Source organism: Lichenostomus cassidix, chromosome 13, assembly GCF_008360975.1.
Source record: "Lichenostomus cassidix isolate B80296 chromosome 13, HeHo_3.0, whole genome shotgun sequence".
Taxonomy (NCBI): domain Eukaryota; kingdom Metazoa; phylum Chordata; class Aves; order Passeriformes; family Meliphagidae; genus Lichenostomus; species Lichenostomus cassidix.
This window is the reverse complement of record NC_139494.1, coordinates 8,662,119-8,682,362: the sequence shown is the minus strand read 5'-3', so window position 1 is coordinate 8,682,362 and position 20,244 is coordinate 8,662,119. Positions and strand designations below refer to the sequence as shown.

Below are 20,244 nucleotides of genomic sequence, written 5' to 3'. Positions count from 1 at the left end.
TTTGAGCCTACAGAGCTGCCTGAGCCAGCCTGGGGACACTGAGCCCCTGTCCTGGGTTGTGCCTTTCCTTGCTGAGCAGGGACATGCATTGGGTTTTCACATAAAACATGCAAGAAAAATGGGCTTTCTCTTCACCCCCAAACTACATTCCTGAGAATCTGAGCCCTGTTTCTAATGGAGAGACATATAGGTGGAAAGAGATACTGTAATTTTTAATTGTTTTATATGTCTTAGCCACTGAAGTGGGCATTGTTGAGACAAATAGGACTTTAAATGTGAACTTTGGGAACCTTGATTGCAGTTCAGGATCGCTTTTGCCATCACACAGAGAGCAATTTGCCTTTTTCTCATTTTCCCTTTCCTTCCCCTCTCCCCTCCTTGCCAGCTGGTCATTCACTCCATTTCACTGTGAGACCCGAGGGGTTTTTTATTTATTGACAGTCTCAGACCTTTTTTCCCCCAAAATGGGCACTCTGCATGTTCTTCCACCTGAGTAACCTCGAGGCAGCCATTTAGTGCCTGCAGGTCGTGTTGGAGTCAGTAAATCACCCTCCAGGATCCCTGTGGGGATTTGCTCTGTAAATGTAGCTCCCATTGGTGTCAGTGAGGATTATGAACATGAATAGTTGGCAACTCTGGTTTGTACTTTAGGTAGAGACAAATATTTCCATTGAGAAATGCAGGTTCTTAAGAGTCAAAGCTGTGCTACATTATTCAGTGCAGAAAATTTTCAAATAACACCTTTTCTGCCTTTTTTTTTTTTTTCTTTAAAACATGAACTCTGTCTTGTGGACAACCCCAGCTTGTAGCAGCTCTGAAGTTGTTTGAATCTCCCATGCTGGGTGTTAATGGGAACAGGAGCAGTTGAACACATGCACATCAATAGGAGACTCGGAAGCATAAAAATTGAATTCTCTCCTGCGTTTGCCTTTCCTATAGAGAAAATGGGCCCCATTAGTACAGAAAGCTTTGGCAAGGTGGTATTTGCAGTCCAAGGCTGGAAAGCAGCTGCCATCCCCAGTGTGGTGTTCAGCAGAGGACTTCACTTTTCATTGCTGCCAGTAATCCTATTTACTGTGAGCACAAAATGCCAGCTGGATTTTGGCTGCTGGATGTGATGTTCTGTTAGGAATGGGATAAAATGGTTTTGCGCTGCAGTGGATCCGATGGAGGCACTGCCTGGCCATGGGTGGGGACTGTCAGCCCTTTCAAGCCATGGTGTGATGTGAGGAGCCACACTGGAGGGCATCAAACACAATTTTGGTCTCCAAAGCAAATGTTTTTGGAAGTGAACTTTTTTCCCCAGGCATTTGAAGTCCTCCCTCTCACGCTGCTCATGTATTTCGTTTGCAGGCTTTGGGCTCCTGTGTTGCTGTGCTGAGCTGCAGAATATTCCAGCATGCCAGGCTGGTGGGGAGGCACTGGCAGGTCCTGTATGGGGTTTATGGAGTGGGTGCCTTGTCAGGGGACAGCACCAGCTGCTTCTCTGCTGATAAATTCATCCCTTGAGCTTGTTGTGCCCAGGGAAAAGAGCTGTGTCCTTTGCATAGGATGCTCCTACTTACTATTACTATTTGTATTTATTTATTTATTGCCTTTACTCCTGTAGAGTCGAATATAATTACTCTCACTGCTTTTTTCCTTTCTGGTCAGTCATTCAAAGAGATGAGATAGGTGGAAACACTGCCTCTCTTTCCTTTCTTTTGATCTGATTCATCACTTCCTTGTTCCTTCCGAGCTGCCCACGAGCTCCATGTGCTGATCCAAAGGGACAAGTGGCAATGACAGACTGGGGTGACAAACCAGGGATTTTCTTGAACTGTCCCCCTTTGCACAATGAGTAGATTTACCTCATTTTTCTCTGCACCAGGGAACGGGCTTGGACTATAAGCTGGCAGAAGAGCCCAATTCCAGTCTCCTCTCCAAACCATGGTGCCTAGCTGCTCTTGGCTCATGCCAGGCATCTCATTTCTCTGCTTTAAACTGGTGCCACTGCTTTTCTGGGCCTTTCATGGCATTAATCTCACCTGTGTTCAGATGAAACCACTGCCTTGAGCTCCCAGGCGTCTGTGCTCACCTTGTGCTCCTCTCTTGGTGCAGTGGTGCTGTATCCATGTGGATCAGCCCAAAAATATGCCCTACACTGAAATACCTTTTGTTCTGTTCCCTTTCTTAAAAGAATAAAAAGCCCCATAATGCTGCCTTTGCCCAATATACTCTGATGTTGATGACTGATGATTGCTGCTTATTCCATCTTTTTATCCAAAGCTTTCCCTCTTCTGCTATTAAATGTGACCCTCACATTTTCATTTGGTACCTTTGTATTCAAAGGGAAACAGTGTTCCGTTGATTTTATCAGTTGTTGCTTGTTTTTATTCCGTGTACAGAGCACTTTCAAAGGGAAGGGAGTGAACACACTCTTATTTTATATCCACCCTTTCAGATCCAGCTCTCCCCATGTTTCCTGGTGTGGGTGATTGAGGAACTCTCCCACACCCCGAGTGCAGGCTGCTGTCTTTGTTTGGCAGCAGGTTAAATCCTGGATGGACTCTTTGCTTGGCTCTGGACCAGCACTGATGCCATGGAAGGGAAAAAACTCATTGTGAGAGTGAGGGGAAGGGGCTCTGCCCTGCTGAGCAGTTTCCCAAACCAGATGCCCAGCTGAACAAATTCAGATTAAATTAAAGCCATTTGAAACAAAAATACGCCCATTGCAGAAACTCTTAGTTATGGATTTTTATCTATTTTTTAATCTATTTTTTTATCTTTTCTGAATTTTTCTTTTTAAAATGTGAGTCTCAACCTGAGAAACCAGTGATATATTCTGCTCCTCAGAATAAAAAGAAAAGGCAGCTAATCTTAGCATTTTGGTGCTAATGCTCCATTTCTGCACTGATACCCTCAGAGCCAGTTTTAACATTATGTGAAGTTTAAAGGCTTTTCACTTTCAAAATAGCTTTTTAGTAGTTTTTTCATCTTACTGTGTTATCCTTTCAGTAGCCAATAACTCTTCCATCAGGTAAATGCACTTTAAAATGCTTCCTTCAGCACAGAGCAAATACGGAGAGAGTAAAAGGTTTGTAATGCAGGAGAAATGGCATTAATTCTGCTGTCCTCCTTTGTAGAAGAGCACAGGGGAAAGTAACTGCTGGAGGGTAAGTGGGGATAAAAACGATGTCTTTTTGTTGAATTCAGGAGTTTAAGATGTTGGTGCATATACTTAACGCTGCTTGGTGCAGGTTGGAGTGATGTGGCAGGACTGGGAAAAGAGAGTGAAGGTATTTACTTCAGGAGTAGGAAGAGATCTTGAAATCTCATTCAGAGGAGATAAATCTTTAATCACAGCCAGGGTAATTTCCATTATTGATGCAAAAGTGAAATCCTCAGGAAGGGGGTGAGAAATAGATTTGCCTTGGGGACAGAGCCTCCAACAGCTGGATATTAACTGTGGCTTTTAGATCTGAGGGACATTTGCTGACAGACTCAAAGGGTTTGTCCTGTATGAGGTAAAGGTTTCTGTGAGTTAACATTGGCTTCAGATGGCGATAAACAAAATGGTGTGTCCACAAAGTACAGGTGTCCTGGAGTATCATGGTGTCCTGGATTAGACAATAAATAGAAAATAAGACAAGTGGAGAATTCCAAAATTAGCACTAGGTGCAGAAGACCTGCATGCAATTGCTGTAAAAATAGTGTTTCTGCTTATTTCTTGGTCTTGGAACAGGAATTCATTAAAGATAACAGAGAATGGGAAAGGGGATTGCAAATGGTTATTGATCTGTGTTCAGCTGTGGAGATGTTTCAGTCTGGTTTGAAGCTCCTGGAGCATTTCCTGCTCACTCACACTGACCAGCCCTGAATTAAAGCTTGTGGCACTGCAGTCTCTTGTGCTAGAGCAAGAAGAGCCGCTGGGGCACATCTGGAGTCAGGACTTTGGGGGAAGATATTTGTATTTTTTTTTATTTATATGTATGGGTAACATTTCAATTAAAAGCAACTCTCTCTGCCTGGCCATGCACACACTGAGTGCAGCTTTTGCTCCCCAGCTTGGCTTGAGCAGCAATCTGAGAACAGCCTTGGAGTTGCTGAGCAGAACTGGGTTCATTTCAGAGCCATCTGCAGTCTCAGTGCAACATGTGCCTTTGTCTTCATGCCTGTCCCACTGGAAGATGTTGGATTTGTTTGGATTTGCTGTCATTTAAATGTGCTTTGTTGCTGAATTTTTGTGAACCTTAACAAACAAGCACTGCATAATGGATATAGAGAACATTTTAGAGACACATCCTCTTCTTCCTAATTTTCAAAGGCAATCCCAAGGTGGGATGCAGCCCTGGACATGCTGCCAGTGATGTGCCTCACATTTCTGCCCTGCACATCCCTGCAAGTGCTCAAGGCCAGGTTGGATGGGGCTTGGAGCAGCCTGGTCTAGTGAAATGAGATGATCTTTAATGTCCCTGCCAACCCAAACCATTCTATGATTCTAGGAAAACTGTTTTATAAGATATCCTTTCTTCTGTGTCCCAGCACAGACATAACACATCTTTGTTCAGTATTTGTGTGATTGTAATTCTCCCCATAATGGACCTGCTTGGCTCCTGCCTCACGCTTGTGCTAGATGGTAACACTGCTGCACTCATGATCTATGAGGCTCTAAGGCATCTAGTTGGGAAAACATAAATGAAAAAAATATTTTTCGGGGGAAAAGAATGTGAAAAGACACTGTGCAGCCTCAACAGTTTCAAGCTGGAAGTTTATGCTGATTTAGGTGTGATGCAGTAGGGGCACTAATCCTGCTGCTGGGGCTGCTCCTCAATCAAGGAAAGTGTCTATGAGTCAAACACAAATTTTGCTTTACCCAGGAGCAGAAAACCACCCATACACAAAACATCTGCACTAACACAAACCCTATTACAACTAAATAGCTTTAATATTTTTCCCCCTTTTACTTCCAGCAAATGTCAACTTTTACAGGAAAGCATCAGTTCTCAGAAACAGACGCACAAAATGAATCCAGTCCCTAATTTCCACTGTCTGCCTTCCTTTATGTGTAGTAGTAAATGAAAGAAGTGTTGCAAGTTGTGCAGAGATGCAACTATTGATAGATTCCATCTGGAAGTTTTCACCCTTGTAAATTACCCTGCTTGGGAGGAAGGGGCAGGAGAAGGAAGGGACAGTAAAAGATTCTATAGGTTGGTTTTTTCAACAGAACAAGCTGAGTTGTCATTTGAAATTATCATCCTAAAGATTTTCTTTGCCCTTCATAGTATGATCTTCCTTACCTCCAGTGAGGGGGTCAAGCAAGGAGGGTAGGTTTAGATGAGATATTAGGAAAAAAAATCTTGCGTGTAAGGGAGAGGTGTGATGCCAATGGGAACCGCATAAATTTACATTTGTGTCTATACTTGCTGCACAGAAGTAATGTAATAAAATTGCCTTCAGTATGCAGTACCTATCACAGATAAATTTAGATAAACATTTAATAAAGAGCAATTTTATGAATTGCCTCTTCAGCAGCTCTTTCAAGAAGAAAACAATCAAGCAAATTGTGCATGGTAAAGTTTCATGGCAGGGATCTAAATATATATGGTCTCATACCTGGGTTGGTGTTTCTCCCTCAGTAATCTCTGTATATGCTTTACATAGTTTTGATCTTTTCATCTCTATGTGTCTTTTGTCTCTTTTTTCCTGTTAGCACCCTCACAGACCACAATGCCATCCAGAAATAATATTTGATGAAGCTTTTGATCTCACAGTGTTTAGATGGATTTGAAATGGGGCAAAATTAGGCTAATCACACTAAGAATAGCATAACTACTTCTGATTTTCAAATGCTTTTACATGGTATGACCTCCAGTGGTTTTCAGAGTTCTGACAGATACAGAAAGTAACATTAATTAACATTTTCAGATGTAAAAATTGATACAGAAAAATTTTCTATAATATTGAGTGCTTCCTTAATGTTGTTTGCACAATAACTGCTTGCTGTTATCGAGCCTCTGTTGAGCAATTGCAATTTGTTTTCATTTAATATTAAACTGCAGACACAGATTATGCAGTTCCCTTCATTCTGCTGTCCTTGGTGCAACTATTTGTCCCAACTCTGCTTTCCAGGGTCTATTTTCCTTTCCTTTTGGTGTTGGTTTTGTTTTTTAAACTCTGTGAATCTTCCTGAAATAACATGAATATCTGGGAAATCTTGCTAGTTTTTGTTCAGAGGAGGCTTTCCATATTACCCTGCCTTTTGCTTCATGTAGAGCATCTAAACTGGTGAAAATGATTGACTTTCTGTTCTCTTCCAGGGCTGATGTGTCCCTCTCCATCCTGCTCCAAGTGTGCACAAACACAGAGTTGTCTCAGGGACCTTGAAAGAAAATAGTTTGCACCTATAGCAGATAATATGCTTGAAACACACCTTATTCTCGGTGTTATTCTCCAGGACAAGTCACCATTTTTGCTTTATGAAAATAAATTAATTGTAGCAACAAAGGCTAGTAAGAGAGACAATGAAATTGCTGTTGCCATGCCCAGGTAACTTACTACGACTTCTCTTCCTCTCCACTTTCATGTCAGTCATGCAATGAAAAACCCAGAAACTCTTAGAGGAGAGTATTATGAAATCCTGGTTTATGTTTCCTTTCTTATTTCATTGCGGCAATAACAGCATATGCAGCACACGATTCGTTTGCTGATCATAAGCCAGGCTCAGTAGTCATGCAGCTCAACTTTGGTTGTTTCCAACCATGAGTTACTCAAAAATCTACATAAGATGTGCTGGGTAAGGCAGGTTTAGGAAGCTGTGCTGCAGCATCTGACTTTGTGTCCTCAGCAAAAATGAGATGGTGGCAAGTGAAGTGCATGGGCAGTGTGTGGCTGTGTATGATCTGTGTGTGTGAATAGATGGATGTGAATACAGACTTGAGCTATACATCTGTGTGTATTGCTGTCATACAGGGTTTGATTTTATTTTTATTTCAGTACAACATTTGCAGCATTGCCTTGGACAGACTCAGTGTAGAAGCTTCCAGTTTCAGTTATATATCATTAAAGTTTCTGGTTTTGGCTCCAGCCCTGATGTAATGTCTAAATTACTTCTTTCAGCAATAAACCTGGATGCCCAGCTGCCTGCTGGAGCTCACTGTTACTTGAGGGCAAGCTCACTTTTTAAATGTAAATGTAGTAATTTACACTTCTGTTGTGTATGAGCCATGTTTTATAAGCAGTGATATGATAGAGCTGTTTGGGTTTTGGTTTTTGCTTTCTCTGATGGGTTTGTCTGGGTGGTCCTAAATGAAACCTGTGCTTCTCCTGAACTTTACCTTCCTTTGGAAGTTGAGGAAGTAAAGAATAGGATTGTATTTGGGAGAGAAAAAAAAAAACCATGTGAGCCTTAGTCTGATCTGTAACACATTTAGTGGTGTGCAAAGGTAGATGAGGTCCCTGTCTTAAAGAATTAATCAGCAGTCAGAGGATGTGTGTTCTCCAATGTGGCAGGAGCATCTTAATTTCCTCATTAAAATCTTGCTTTGAGATGCAGGCAGCCTGATAAGCAGCCTTATGAAATTCTTGAACTCAGTTATTTTCTGCCTGCACCAAGCTCTTGTCAGTTTTCCACTGGAATTCCAAATTTCTCAGGGGCAACCAGGATCTGATTTGAGAAGTGAAGTGTGTTCGTGGCTGTATTAGACTGGGCTTCCTCTGTCCATCCTTCTGGTCTTAATCCAGTGTAACACCTCAGACTCTAGCCATGCCGAGTAAACTTAATTAGTGTAGAAAAGTGCCGTGTTTTGCAAGATGATAAATTTTTAACCTATGTAAATTACTTTCTTTGCAACTTATAAATTGAATAAATGATGCCTTTTTCCATGCAGTACAGTGGGGCTCATAAATACTTCGTGGAGTTAGCTGGTAGTTTCACTTGATTGCCTGTTTTTAATAATCCTTGTAAGAGTGAGGAATTCAGTCACTTTTAATTATTCCAAAAAAAAGCAGAGGAAGGCAGGTTTCATGCCTGTGAACTGCACACCAGTGTCCTGCCTGTGGGATCCACCATGATGCAATCAAGGAAAGTCCCTTTCCATGGTTGGTGGTACTGCTCCAGATGAATTAGTTACTTGGATAAAGACAGCAGTGCTTTTGCAGTCAAACGCTTCCTTTCCCCTGCATTTACACTGCTCTGTTCTGTTTCACACCCAGTGCTGTCCTTGCTGGGCAGAGGGTCTGTCGGTACAGCTGAGTGAGCTTGTGGGAAGCTTTAGTTCTTCAAAGGATTATGCAAATAGTAATTGAATTAAAGAGCTGCTGTCAACATTACGAGATTCTGGCAAAGGCAACCCATGTTAGCACTCTGCTTGCAGACAAACAGATTTCAGAGGACTCGGACTAGGAGAAGCACTACTGAATACTTGAATATTTCCTTTCTGGCTGTTTGCAGGGTATCCTTCTTAACCCTTTACCAAACTAAGCTGTTTAACTAGGAGTTGTCCGTCTGGGAACACAGAATAAATTAAACACTGAACAAAATGAAGAAGGCATAAATATAGCTGGGTTCTCTGGGGTTTTTCCATAGTAACCATCTGGGGTGGATGGAGGAAAGACGAAGTATTCTATATTTTTTTAATAAGCTAGTTCTTTAACAAATCTTTGATGTATCATTGGAAAACTTAAAAATCCCATTTAATAAAATGTTTGTCTTCAGTTGTGCGTATTTTATGTTAAAAATCAAAATACCAAAAATATTTGAGGCTCTTGAGAGGGTTTTTGCTGCTGTCAGGGCAGGGTGCAGCTGTCACCTGCTCAGATGTGACCTGGTGCATTAAATCAGAGCAGCCCACCTTGAATGAGGAGGCAGCAATAACCTTCAGTGAGATGCATGACACAGTCCTTGGCTGGTGCAAGCACTGAAAGATCAATTTTTAGCGATCAAGGCAGCCCACGAAGGTCTTTGCTGTAGTTGTACCTGAATTACATTTACATAGACAATAATAGCTCCTGAAACTTGATTTTTAAATAACTTTAATAGCAACAACAGTCTCCAAAACATATATTTTGAGGCATATTGGGATGGATAAGCCAAATGCCTGTATTAATTCAGGTCCTGCCACTGAGAGGAGGAGGAAGAGGATGCTTGACCAAAGCTGTCTCAAGTCTTTATCCTTTGGGCTGCTGTGATTTACAGCAGGCAGTAATAAATAATATGGTCTTGACAGTGAGGTTTCCCTGAGGTCACAAAAATTGCATTTCTGAGGATAATTTGCAAAAATTCTGGAACAATTAGTAAAGTAAGTAAAGAATAGTCAGACACTCCTTCCATGGACTGTACTTTTTGCACTGCTCAGAGATGCTTTGACCTTCTAGTTTATTACAAGTCAGGAAAAGTCAATATTTCTTAGCTTGCCAAGTTGGAGGAATTTTAATGAGTTATTGAGTCAAAAAGTTAATCCTCCAATAACAGACTTTTTTCCCTTTCAGATTTACAGTGATAAAAACAAAGGCTTAATGGGGACCAGGAAAAATGGGGTTTTGTTAGAAACTCTTGCTTGTCTCTGTGCACATGCTTTAACCCCTTGGTCACGAGTAGATGAAATGAAGTTTCAACATTGGGGCATTTTGTATTGGCATGAAATGCTGGGCAGGCAGGGGCTGGGTTGATGTTAACCGGGAATTTAAAATGATAGAAAGGGAGTGGTAGGTTGAAGTAGCTGGTGCTGATGCTCCTCATGTCTCTGTTAACATGGGATGAGGGGCTGTGGATGAGATCTGGTCTGTGCTCCTACACTGAACTGTTTGGCTGCTGGAAAAATCTTTGGAGGGAACAGCCCTGGGTGCACTTCAGAGGATGCTGGGGTGCTCCAGTTGCTGCAGGATGTGTTCCGTTGGATGCTGCAGCACATCTGGAGTGGTTCTCCCACTTGAACATCCTCTGAAAGCTGGCACACACCAAAACCTCGCCGAGAGCCAAACCTGCATGTGGTAAATGCAGAGAAAAGGGATTTGCTTCCAAACCATCTTGCTGGTCCAGACTGAGTCCCTGGCTCAGGGACAGCCAGAATCTCTGGCTGTTGGAAGGCTGTGCAAGGCTGGCAGTGGGTTTTGCACAAGGAAATTCTTATTCCTGCTGTAATTATGCTTTTTGCAACACCCCTTTGTAATGCCCAACTTGGTGTACTCCAATTACCATAGAATCATCTAATTTCCTGAAACTCTTTTCGTTGAGTGTAATGCTAATTATTGCTCTGAGTAGTGGCTTGTTTGGAAGTGCCCTGTCCTGTGTGAATTATAGTAATGTTCTCTGTAAGCCTTTAAGCAAGGAAACTTCATAAGCAGCAAATGTAGCACAAGGGCAGCTTCCTAACCCTTTTAATAGTATCAAACAGCAGAAAGCACAGTAATATTCAGAACATCCTACCCAGTGAATTTTTAAAAGTAGTAGAAAGTTATTTTTCACTGTATGCCATTACTCAGAGTGTAGAGATAGATGCTGATGGTTGCTTTTACAGTGACAAGCATTTTCCCATAACGTTCCCTTCAGTAACTTCAATAACCCCCTTCTTTCCCAGCAGTTATTTTTTCAAAAGCTCTCAGTAGCTGCCTGTCTGTGCCTTCCTTGAAACCCGTGTGAATTTTAGCCTGGGGGATATTCTGCCTCTGGGTGGAAGCTTCTGTCTCCCAGGGTGGGAGCTGGACTCTGAACGTGGACAGGAGCTGAGTGCTGGCACTTAGGGCACTTTGCTGAGCTTTGTGGCTGGAGGAGTGTAGGGTTTCAGAACTGCTTTCTGGATATAGCTCACGGTCAAAGTGTGGGCACAGAAATGCTCTCCCTGCGTTTTATTCTAGGCTCCAGTTTCGTGAAGAGCTGAAAGAACAAAGGGCCACATGTCCATCACTTTGCAGTGAAGCACTTTGAGCACAGGCTCGGTGCTGTGCTGAGGGAGAGCTGCAGGTCTGGGAGCTCAGATCTGAATGCTGTCTTGGAGCTGCTGCTGCTCAAAGGGGAGCATTTTTCACCCCCAAACCTTTGCTGCTCCTGTCAGGGCTGTGCTGTGGTCTGGTGTGGCTCACAGTGGCATTTTCTGCTCTCTGCAGTGCTCTATGGGCAGGATGGCCTGCATGCCTCCTGCGAGAAGAAGTACTGCGGCCGGGGCAGCAAATGTGAGCTCAACAGGGACACCAACCAGCCCGAGTGCAGGTGTGTCGAGGACTGCAAGCCCAGCTACATGCCCGTCTGTGGATCTGATGGCAGGTTCTATGAAAATCACTGCCAGCTGCATCGAGCCTCGTGTCTGCAGAGGAAGAAAATCTACATTATCCACAGCAAGGACTGTTTCTTCAAAGGTAGGAATTGTTGAAAATAAATACTTGTGTAGAGTTTTCATCACTCGTCGTAATCCTGGTAAATGGCTGAACGGTATGTTTTATTTCTAAGAGCTAAATTTTTCAGGGATGATTTATTCCAGGACAGCAGAGAACGTACACAATGTTTTATGCAGCTATTAAGCCCCTGAGTGCCATCACCGTGCAAAATGTAATCATACTGGGAACTGGTAAATAATTAACATCACCGTATGCATTGTGTGCACTGTAGTTGTGCTGCTCAGTTCTTTCAGCTGCCAGTGTAATAACTTTTTACAATCCAATTCGTTTGAAAAGGCTTTGAACAAGACGAAGATGTTAAGAAAAAGTAGGTGGTATAAACAAAAGTTTGTCACAACATTGAGAAGCGAAAACCTAGTTAAGCAAATGACACAGGAAAAGGAAGGGAGCTGTTTAAATGAAATAAGAGGAGCAGGGATGGAATTTAAATAACTTTAAAGACAGTTCTGGTTACCAGTGGGGTGCATACATCTGGAGCTCTTTTACTGGTTCAACAGCAAATTTCATTATCATCATTGCACCAAATCCAGTCTTGTGTCTTTCCCATTAATATTTTGTATGCCATATACCATCCTGTCATCAAGGGAGACTGCAGGAGTAGGAGTGTGTGATAAAATGCCAGGGAATGGAAGAAGCTGTAAATTATTTTACTTCTAATGAGTGGTCTCATAAAGGGCCTCACTAGAGTATATCTTGAAAGCTCATTGTCAAATATGACTCCATATACCTACAGGAAGATTTGAGTGGGTTGTTGCAAATATATCCAGTGACATTTACATGATCAAATATGAAAATAATTCCTTTATCTTCAGCTCACTTAAGCCCCCAAGGAGATTGGCTGTATACAGAGCTATCCATCATGAGTTCTTGTTTACTAACACAACGCTAGAAGAGCCTATTTAAGAAACAGGAGCCCATCTGAAGAGTCTTATTAATATGTCCTTGTGATACCCTTTGGAGATAGAAAATCATTGCAATTCCTGTGTATTGGAGAAGACCTAGAGACTGTACCAAAATTTTTCCAGAGGGATATAGGCATTGCTTTGCAGTGCACTGCAGAGTTTCATTTGTTTTGGAGGCTGTGCAGGGGACAGCAGAGCTGGTCACAGCAGTGACTCAGTGAACACCAGCAGAGCTGGGTTGGTTTGTCACAGGCAGCCTCTAAATTCAGCAAAGGAGGCAATTGGGTGTAGGATCAATAGACCTTGTACAAAGTTAATCATGGGAAGGGATCACCCAAAGGCATATTTCAAGGGGCAGCACATGAGCATGTTGAGGCAAAGAGGGATTTTTGTGTTTCTCACATTAAAAAAAGAAGCATCTAAAAAGGACACTTGTGCCTTGCTCTGACTGCTGTGATTCTGCCTCTGGGTATTCAGTCAGATCAGGCTGTGGATCAGGCTGCAAACAGTGTCCATCCCTGAGGAAGGTGCAGGTAGGACCTCTGCAACATGAGAAGCCTTGCAAAGAAAGGGAAAGTCTTAACTTCAGAGGTGCTCAGCAACCCCTCACTCGATTCAGGGGATTTTCTTCCCCTGACTACCAAAAAGTGTCTTCAGGTTTTTCATTCTTGGCATCACCCACCTTTTTACGACAGTGCTTCTGGCCTGGGTTTTTATTCGTTCCTTATCGCATATAGTGTTAAAGAAAATGAGTTCTTATTGCAGTAATCAGCCCCTGCAGTGGCTGTATTATACCTAATGATACAATGTCACGCTTGAATACTTCCCTGAACACACCATGAAATGATGTCAGAAAGTAGGAGTTTTGTGTCCCAGTTTAAAGTAACCCTCGAACTCTTGCCAGGGAGCACCGCTTAAATCTGCTTTTCAGCAGAATAACAGCTTTAGGGAAGGGAAGAAAGAAACAAGCTCACTTCTCTTCCCACGTGAATAAATAAAAATGTACTTCACACCTCTGTCTGCAGAGATAACATACAGAGAAAAGTTTGCTTTAAGTGGGGAATAATCCCACAGAGTGGGACTCCATAGAAATACTAGGCTTCAGCCTTTTTTTTCTGCCACACAGTTCCTGAGTAACCTTCTGTGTATCACTCTGTTTATTGGTACTTCAGTCTCCTATTTATAAATCAAGAATTAGAGTGGTTTCTTTTAAATCAAGTTTTTAGTGAGCAAAGGTGCAGGTTTTTAAGCACCATTATAAATGTAACATGAAGTGTAAAACTTTGACTGGAGAAAAATCTTAAAGGTGCAAAATCACGGAATTCTGGAATGGTTGGGTTGGAAGGGACCTAAATGAGCCTCCTGTTCCAACCCCTTTGCTGTGGTCAGGGATGCCTTTCCCTAGATCAGGTTGCTCAGGTGTACAGCTGGCACTAAGCTTGTGTTTTCTGTTTGCTTTCTATCAAGTAGATAATTCAATTATTTGAGTACAGTCAGACTGATGAGTGGGCTGCTTCACGGTTTTTTGTCCCAGTTGGCTTGTTCAATTAAGACTTAAATTCCTGTGCAGAGCTGAGGGACATTGCAGATTGCATGTTTGTGTTTGCTCTGCCAGTTTACCCAGTTATCAGTGACAAACTGGATGGACTTAAGGTATGACAGAGATCAAATACCCTGATTCTGCTTTGGCTGAGCTAGGTCTATAAGCAGTCAACTGATAGTAAAGCAAACAGCAGAGATTTGTTTTCTTTTGTGTATTTTGGGAAAGGATTTTTTAGTCTTTTAGCATATTTATCAATGTGAAGTGCTTTGTAAATACTGGTGGATAGCAGAAACTCCTGTGTGAGTAGAAGCATTGCTTCACTTGGGCTACCTCAGTACTTTGCATTCTGTACCATCAATGGTATTAGGAAGAGCAGAAGAGAATTTGTCCCTGGGGAAATGACTGATTTCTCCTTGGCCCAGCCTGGACTGCAACAGCTCCTTGAGGGTCCAAAACATTGAAAAAACTTGCGGAAATGTGAGTGAAGCAACAAGAGATGCCTGCAGGAGTGCTCTGCCCAGGCCTTATCCTGCAGCCTCTTGCAGCACAGTTCCCCATACACAAAACTATAAATGCAGTCCCTTTTCCCCAGATGACAAAGCAAATGATAAATAGGTGGAAAACTTCACTTGGGAGTTTGAAGTCACAAGGGAAATACTGTGAAGCAGAAGTCATAAATCCAGAGATCTCAGGAGAAATGTCAATCCCACTCATAGCTCTTCACATTCTCCTTGATCTGGTAATCTTTCCTAGTGTGAAAAACAGTTTGGTTTTCCTGTAGGAAAATGTTCTATTTAGGAATTCTCTACTATGTGGCAGATTTTTTTTCATTTTCTATGTTTTCACTGTTTTGTGCCTTTCCATAGTCATTTGGTTGGAGTGTTGGTGATTTTTGCTGGATAAGAAAACACATGAGGATAAAAGTGCTTTTAATCTGTGCCAAACTGGTGAGGAAAGTTTTTCTTCCCCAAAAGCACTCTCAATACCCATGAAGACTGGAAAGATAGCTGTGCTCATAATGACAATTGTCCCACAGATGTCCAAAATGGACACTTGCCCTGAAAATGTTCCTGTTTGAATAAATGCCCTGGATAATGAGGTTACACCATTTTAGCACAGTATTTTGGACTATGCTTTGCTTTCCCATAGCAGTAGTCCCCTTTTTTCCACTTCTGTTCATTTTTCTTTCCTTTTGACTGTTGACACCCACTCTGTCTCTTCCCTCACTTTTCTCTCATTATTTTTGGCCAGAGAAAGCTGCACAGACACTGTTCAATAGATTTTCTTCCCTTACCTCCTTCCTTCCTCCAGAAACATCAGAGCAAGGCACTTCCCTAGCAGTTTGCATACATTAGAGAAATTCTATTTAGAGCTGTGCTTTTCCATTTTCAGGGTTTAGGAGTAATTTTTCCCTTCCTTTCTTTCCCTTCCTGCTTTTTTCTGCTTGATCAGCAATTGCAAAGCTCCTCTGCATCAGCCAAGCCCCTGCTAGAGGAAGGCAGCCACGTTTGCTTGCCCAAGCTCCTTCCTTATTTTCTGTGCTTCTGACATCCTCCCTTTATCCAGGTAGATTGGGGGTTTTTACAAAAAGCTCAGCTTTTCTTGCCAGGCTGTACAGCAGCTTTGTGCTGCAGCTGGTCAGATTGAGTCTCTGCTCTGGCATGAATTCAATCCAACTTGGTTCACCAAATTCCTGAACTTTCCATTATGTAAATGCACTGTACCTGTGCTGATTACTTAATTCTTCCTCTTTTTTTTTTTTTTTTGTCCATTCATTTCAACTTGTACTAAAGCTCTAGTTTTATGAAATCTGACAGAATTTTATGCAGAGAGCTGGTGTGCTGTAAAAGCATGTTCATGTCTGGTATTCCAGTCCCATTCTCCTCCTTCCTTCCTTCTCTGCGGAAATGTCAGTACTAATTTTTCAATAATTTGGTCCCATTGCTTAAAATATATATGTCTCTTTCTTCTTTCAATCAAGTATCTGACAGTAATTTTCCTTCTTATACAAGGTCAATTCTTGCCCCATTATAAGTCATATTTTTATGCATATTTTGTACAGAATTTACAAAGACATCTCTGGAAAACCACCTGCCTTTCTCCTTCCTGTTACACGTACAGTTTCACTGTTTGGTTTGAGGCTTTCACTGTTGCTCAGAACAGTATTTCATGCCATGAATTTATATATATATTTATATTTATATATAGTCTATATATATAAACAAAATATAGATAGACTATATATATAGTCTTCCAGGGTGTGCTGGGTTGCTCTGCATATGCACACATGTGAGTGCATGTGAGTGTGTTTGCACATTGAAAGAGTGAGAATAATGTGTTCTCTCAGGACATTTTTGCATAGATAATGTAGCAGAGGATGGAACCTGGGTCTGCATGGTGGGAGAATGAGAGCAAAGGGCACTACAGAGATAAGATGTTCAGCTTTGTAAGGAGATGGCTTTCCCTTGTAGTTTGGTTGAATGCTAGGACAGACTGCCCAGGTGACATCTCTGTCACTGGGGGCTTTCAGAGCCTGGCTGGGAACAGCCCTGAGCAACCTGCTCTGACCTTGTGCTGAAAGTTTTGATGGAAGCCTCTTCCAGCACCTATCATCCCATAATCTTATGATTTCATGACCTTAGGTAATAGCATCTTTCATTTTCAATTACTCTATCTTTCCTTCAGTTCTCAAAAAGTTTTTTTCTAATTAAGGAAAATTATAATCTTCTGAATGTTGATGGAAAATTTTCTATACTTGAATGTAAATAAATTACAAACCTGGAAAAAAAAGCCAGGTAGGCTGATAACTCATATCACTGCAGTAATCTCAAATACATATGAATTCAGCCTCAGGTGGTGGTGGTTTATTTCCTCTGTATTTTATTTGTTGTCCATGTGTTAGTTCTGTGCTTTGTTACTTCCAGGAGTAATTTGTTCTACAGAATAGCATTTCAAAGCATCTCTGGGAAGGTGTTGAATGTTTTGCTCATTACGTGCTTGCAGAACAGGCAGACCCGCTCCATTGCTGGTTGGGAGGCTGGAAGGAAATCTGCTCCATTTAACACTCTCTGTCCTTCCAGCTGGAAAAAATCTGAGTGTGAACTAATGGCACTTTTCCCAGCTGGCAATTAATATTTGCCGATTTAACTTTGCAGCAGTGCTGACAGACTGCTTCAGTGGCAGTGAGCTGGGAATGGGGCTGCTGGGAGGAAGGCAATTAATCCCTCTGGGAGGAGGCTGGGGGCTTTGACAGGGAGGTCAAGCCTCTAATGATCACTTCAGTGTCCAGTGTAAATATATTAGGAGTTTAAAGTGTTATAAAGAGAGATAACTGCTGTATAAAATGAAGGAATGTGTTTGCTGTCAGTAGCGCTGATGCAGTTATTATACTGAATTCCAGAGGGATTCCTTTCTATTCCCACACTGCTTTTTCAGCTCCCTCTCACTTTTGGGGAGGGATCAATTTTACCTGGCTTTTCAGGCTGACTGCTCTCCAATGGGATTGATAACTTAACACCTGATAAACAGACTGCATCAATCTTTGGTGAAAATTATGGAAATTCCATTGATTTATGTGAGGATGAGAACATGAGACTGCTAGTCTGCTCCTAGCTTTGGTAATAGGAATTTTCTGGGAATATGTTTAAGATCTTGAGGAGCATCTTCCATTTTAAGAGAAAATGGAATGCTTACATTCCTGAAATTCATGGGAGAGAAATCTTGGTTCTCAAAGAGTCAGTTGTGAAACTTCCTGGTACAGTTGGGCTTTCACTGGAAATTAAATGCCAATAACAAGAGTGGGGAAAGTTTAGGCTTTTGAAAAAGAATCAAAAGTGGCAGAGATCCTAAAGATGTCCAACAAAAAGAGATCTTTAATTACATATTAGTAAAAGAGTACCTTTGCTGAGGACCTTATGGCCATAATGAGAACACTAAAGGTGGGAAGGCAAGTGGGACTGGAGCAATGTGATGGGCATGGTCAGTCAAAAGGTGGATTATGCCCCCTGGAACTCCTCCCAGCAGGGCTATTATCTGCTTCTGTTTGGCCAAAAATAAATCTCTGTTTCCTGGTGCTGTGACTCTAACATAGACCAGTGGCAGATTTTAGTTCCAGTCAGTAAAGCTGGAATGGAGGAACACACCCCATGGATGAAGCTAGTGGAAAATGTGGTGTTATCTGATGTGATCCCTATCCAGCATTCTTGGTGGTTTTATAGCTCCAATTTGAGGCAATAGCCATTTGGGGAGTGCAGGAGTAACTGTGATGTGGCTTTTTTTCCTAAATAGGAAATTGTGTAATATTTGCTTACAACAGTCATGACCATGACCCCTGTGAACAGTTTTATTTGGTGACTGTTATCTGTCTCATCTTATTCAGGGGCCAGTCTATTAATCTTCTCCAGTTGTGTATGGCCATAATATCTCCCATAAAACCAAGCAGCTTGATAATATGTATCAGCTAGTGAACAACAGAATTAAAGGAGATTTCAGCAGCAGTATTAACAACTTAAAAAAGAAAAGTGAGAATTATTCCTTCAGATTTGTTTCTCCCTTATAACTGAGAAACAACTGATGTCCTGGTTGAACTGGAGTCACTGAAGCCTGTGGTTAATGGAATAAGTCTGGCTCCCTTGCTGGAGGACCATGCCAGCATCCAGCTCTCTGTAGCAATCCCTGCTCAGCATGAATGTAAAGGGGGGTATGAGAGGTGATTAAGAAAGGGATTTAAGAAACTGTGTACATGTTGAAAATAGAAAAGCTCTGCCTAAACGTCCATGGCATGGAGGAAGACAGTGCTGTCATGAGGTGGTCTCAGTTTTAAGCACCCCAAGTTTCAGCTTGATGTTCTTGAGGGCAGGGAAGTGAGATGCAATTTGTTATTCTTCAGGGTGGCATTTACTCCAAGCCTGGCTCTGCTAAACCTTCACTGTGGGCTTTCAGGAAAGCTGAGAGGTGATAATGAAGCTTTTTTAGATGCATAGCCCTAGCAGTTGTGGGGGATGGAGCAGAGGAGGAGGAGGATGGAGAATCAAAGAAAAGGGTGTGGGAAGAGATGCAGGGATGTGGTTTGTATTTACCAGTGGGAGTTCCTGTGCCAACTTTGGTGCTGCTATCTGCAGCACTTGTTATGTCAGGGGGTGTTTGTCTTTCTTTTCTATCTATTTTTGTGTGCTCTTTGCATCTGATGCATGCTTGTTGAGATTTGGTGACAGTCTGGACTCACTGTGTCCACCTCACTTTTCTTTGCCAGTCAGGTTCATATTTATTGCACATTAATTTGGGAGCTCAAACCATACTTAAATATTGGAGAGCCTTATGTAGGAAACCTTAGGAAAGTTTTTGCTTTTTTTAGTGTGTTAAATTTAATGTTAGCTCTCACCATTCCATCAGCAATTTTCCAAAATGCTCTAAGTGGTGTAAAACCAGAGAAATGCCAGCAAAGTGGGGCATGATATTACAAAGTCATGATTAAAAAGTGACACATTTACTGAGCCTCTGCATTGCTGAACCTCTCACAGTCCTGAAAAGAGCTTGGATGCTCAAAAGTTTATCTTCTTTTCTTCACAACTCAATTGTCTTAAAGGTTTTTTCCCAAGCTAAAATATTCAATGAGGTGTCTATATCCACAGTTTTCCCAGTGGAAGAAGAGGACAGCACATGCCATTACAAATTTCAAATGAATTAAAATAAATACTGCAACACTTGTAAGCTCACCTTCATTTCTGTAAAATTACATCAATTGTATCAATAGAAAGATTGCTGAGTTGCTTAAGACCCTCACAAGTCACCTTTTGAGAGGTGAGATGCAGCTTGGTGCCAGGGGACTCTCTGTAGGACACCTGTAGCTCTGTGCTGAGGAAGAGGCCAGGGAAAACCTTAATTTAATAATAAATAAAAAAGCCCCAAACCTGAGAGAGATGGAGAGATTGCTTTAAATGAAAACTGAACAGGTTAAAAGGTAGAGATGAGCATTAAAGATTAAGATGATTAGATCATGGTAAAGGGCGCTGGAAGCTGAATGGAGGAAAACAAATGGCTAGAATAAATTTTAGGGCTAGGGGAGACTGAGGCAGGGAGATTTAGAAGTGCTTTAAAGATAAAAAGGATTGACACTTGAGAATAGTTGATTAAAAGCTATTCAGCACAAATGCTAATTTTTCTGGGTGCTCAGTATAAAAATCCATGGAGCAAATTGAAATTCAGAGTGCCTGGGAATACCAACAGGCTGGATGCTGTGGATTCAATTAGGTGCCTGCAAGGAAAAAGCTGGTCCAGCCTTCCCTCCCTTCCTGCCTCTCTGCTCCAGGATTTAACAGGCACTTCTTGCTGATATGCCTGAGAGGGCTGAATCCTACCAGAGATGTCCTGAAGTCACAGGAATACGAATTAAAATGAGCACTCCCCAGCATGGGGTACTGATAAAGCCCT

The 20,244-nt window shown here is 41.8% G+C and overlaps 1 protein-coding gene across 4 annotated transcripts in view; it reads left to right on the top strand.

The window, feature by feature from the left end:
• The window catches only part of FSTL4 (follistatin like 4), a 210,072-nt gene that overhangs the window by 53,028 nt on the left and 136,800 nt on the right, over nucleotides 1-20,244 (top strand). For all 4 annotated transcript variants that reach the window (XM_085073532.1, XM_085073530.1, XM_085073531.1 and 1 more), the window contains one exon: nucleotides 11,083-11,331. In XM_085073532.1, coding sequence (XP_084929658.1) covers nucleotides 11,083-11,331 — 249 coding nt within the window. The remainder of the gene's footprint in view (nucleotides 1-11,082; nucleotides 11,332-20,244) is intronic.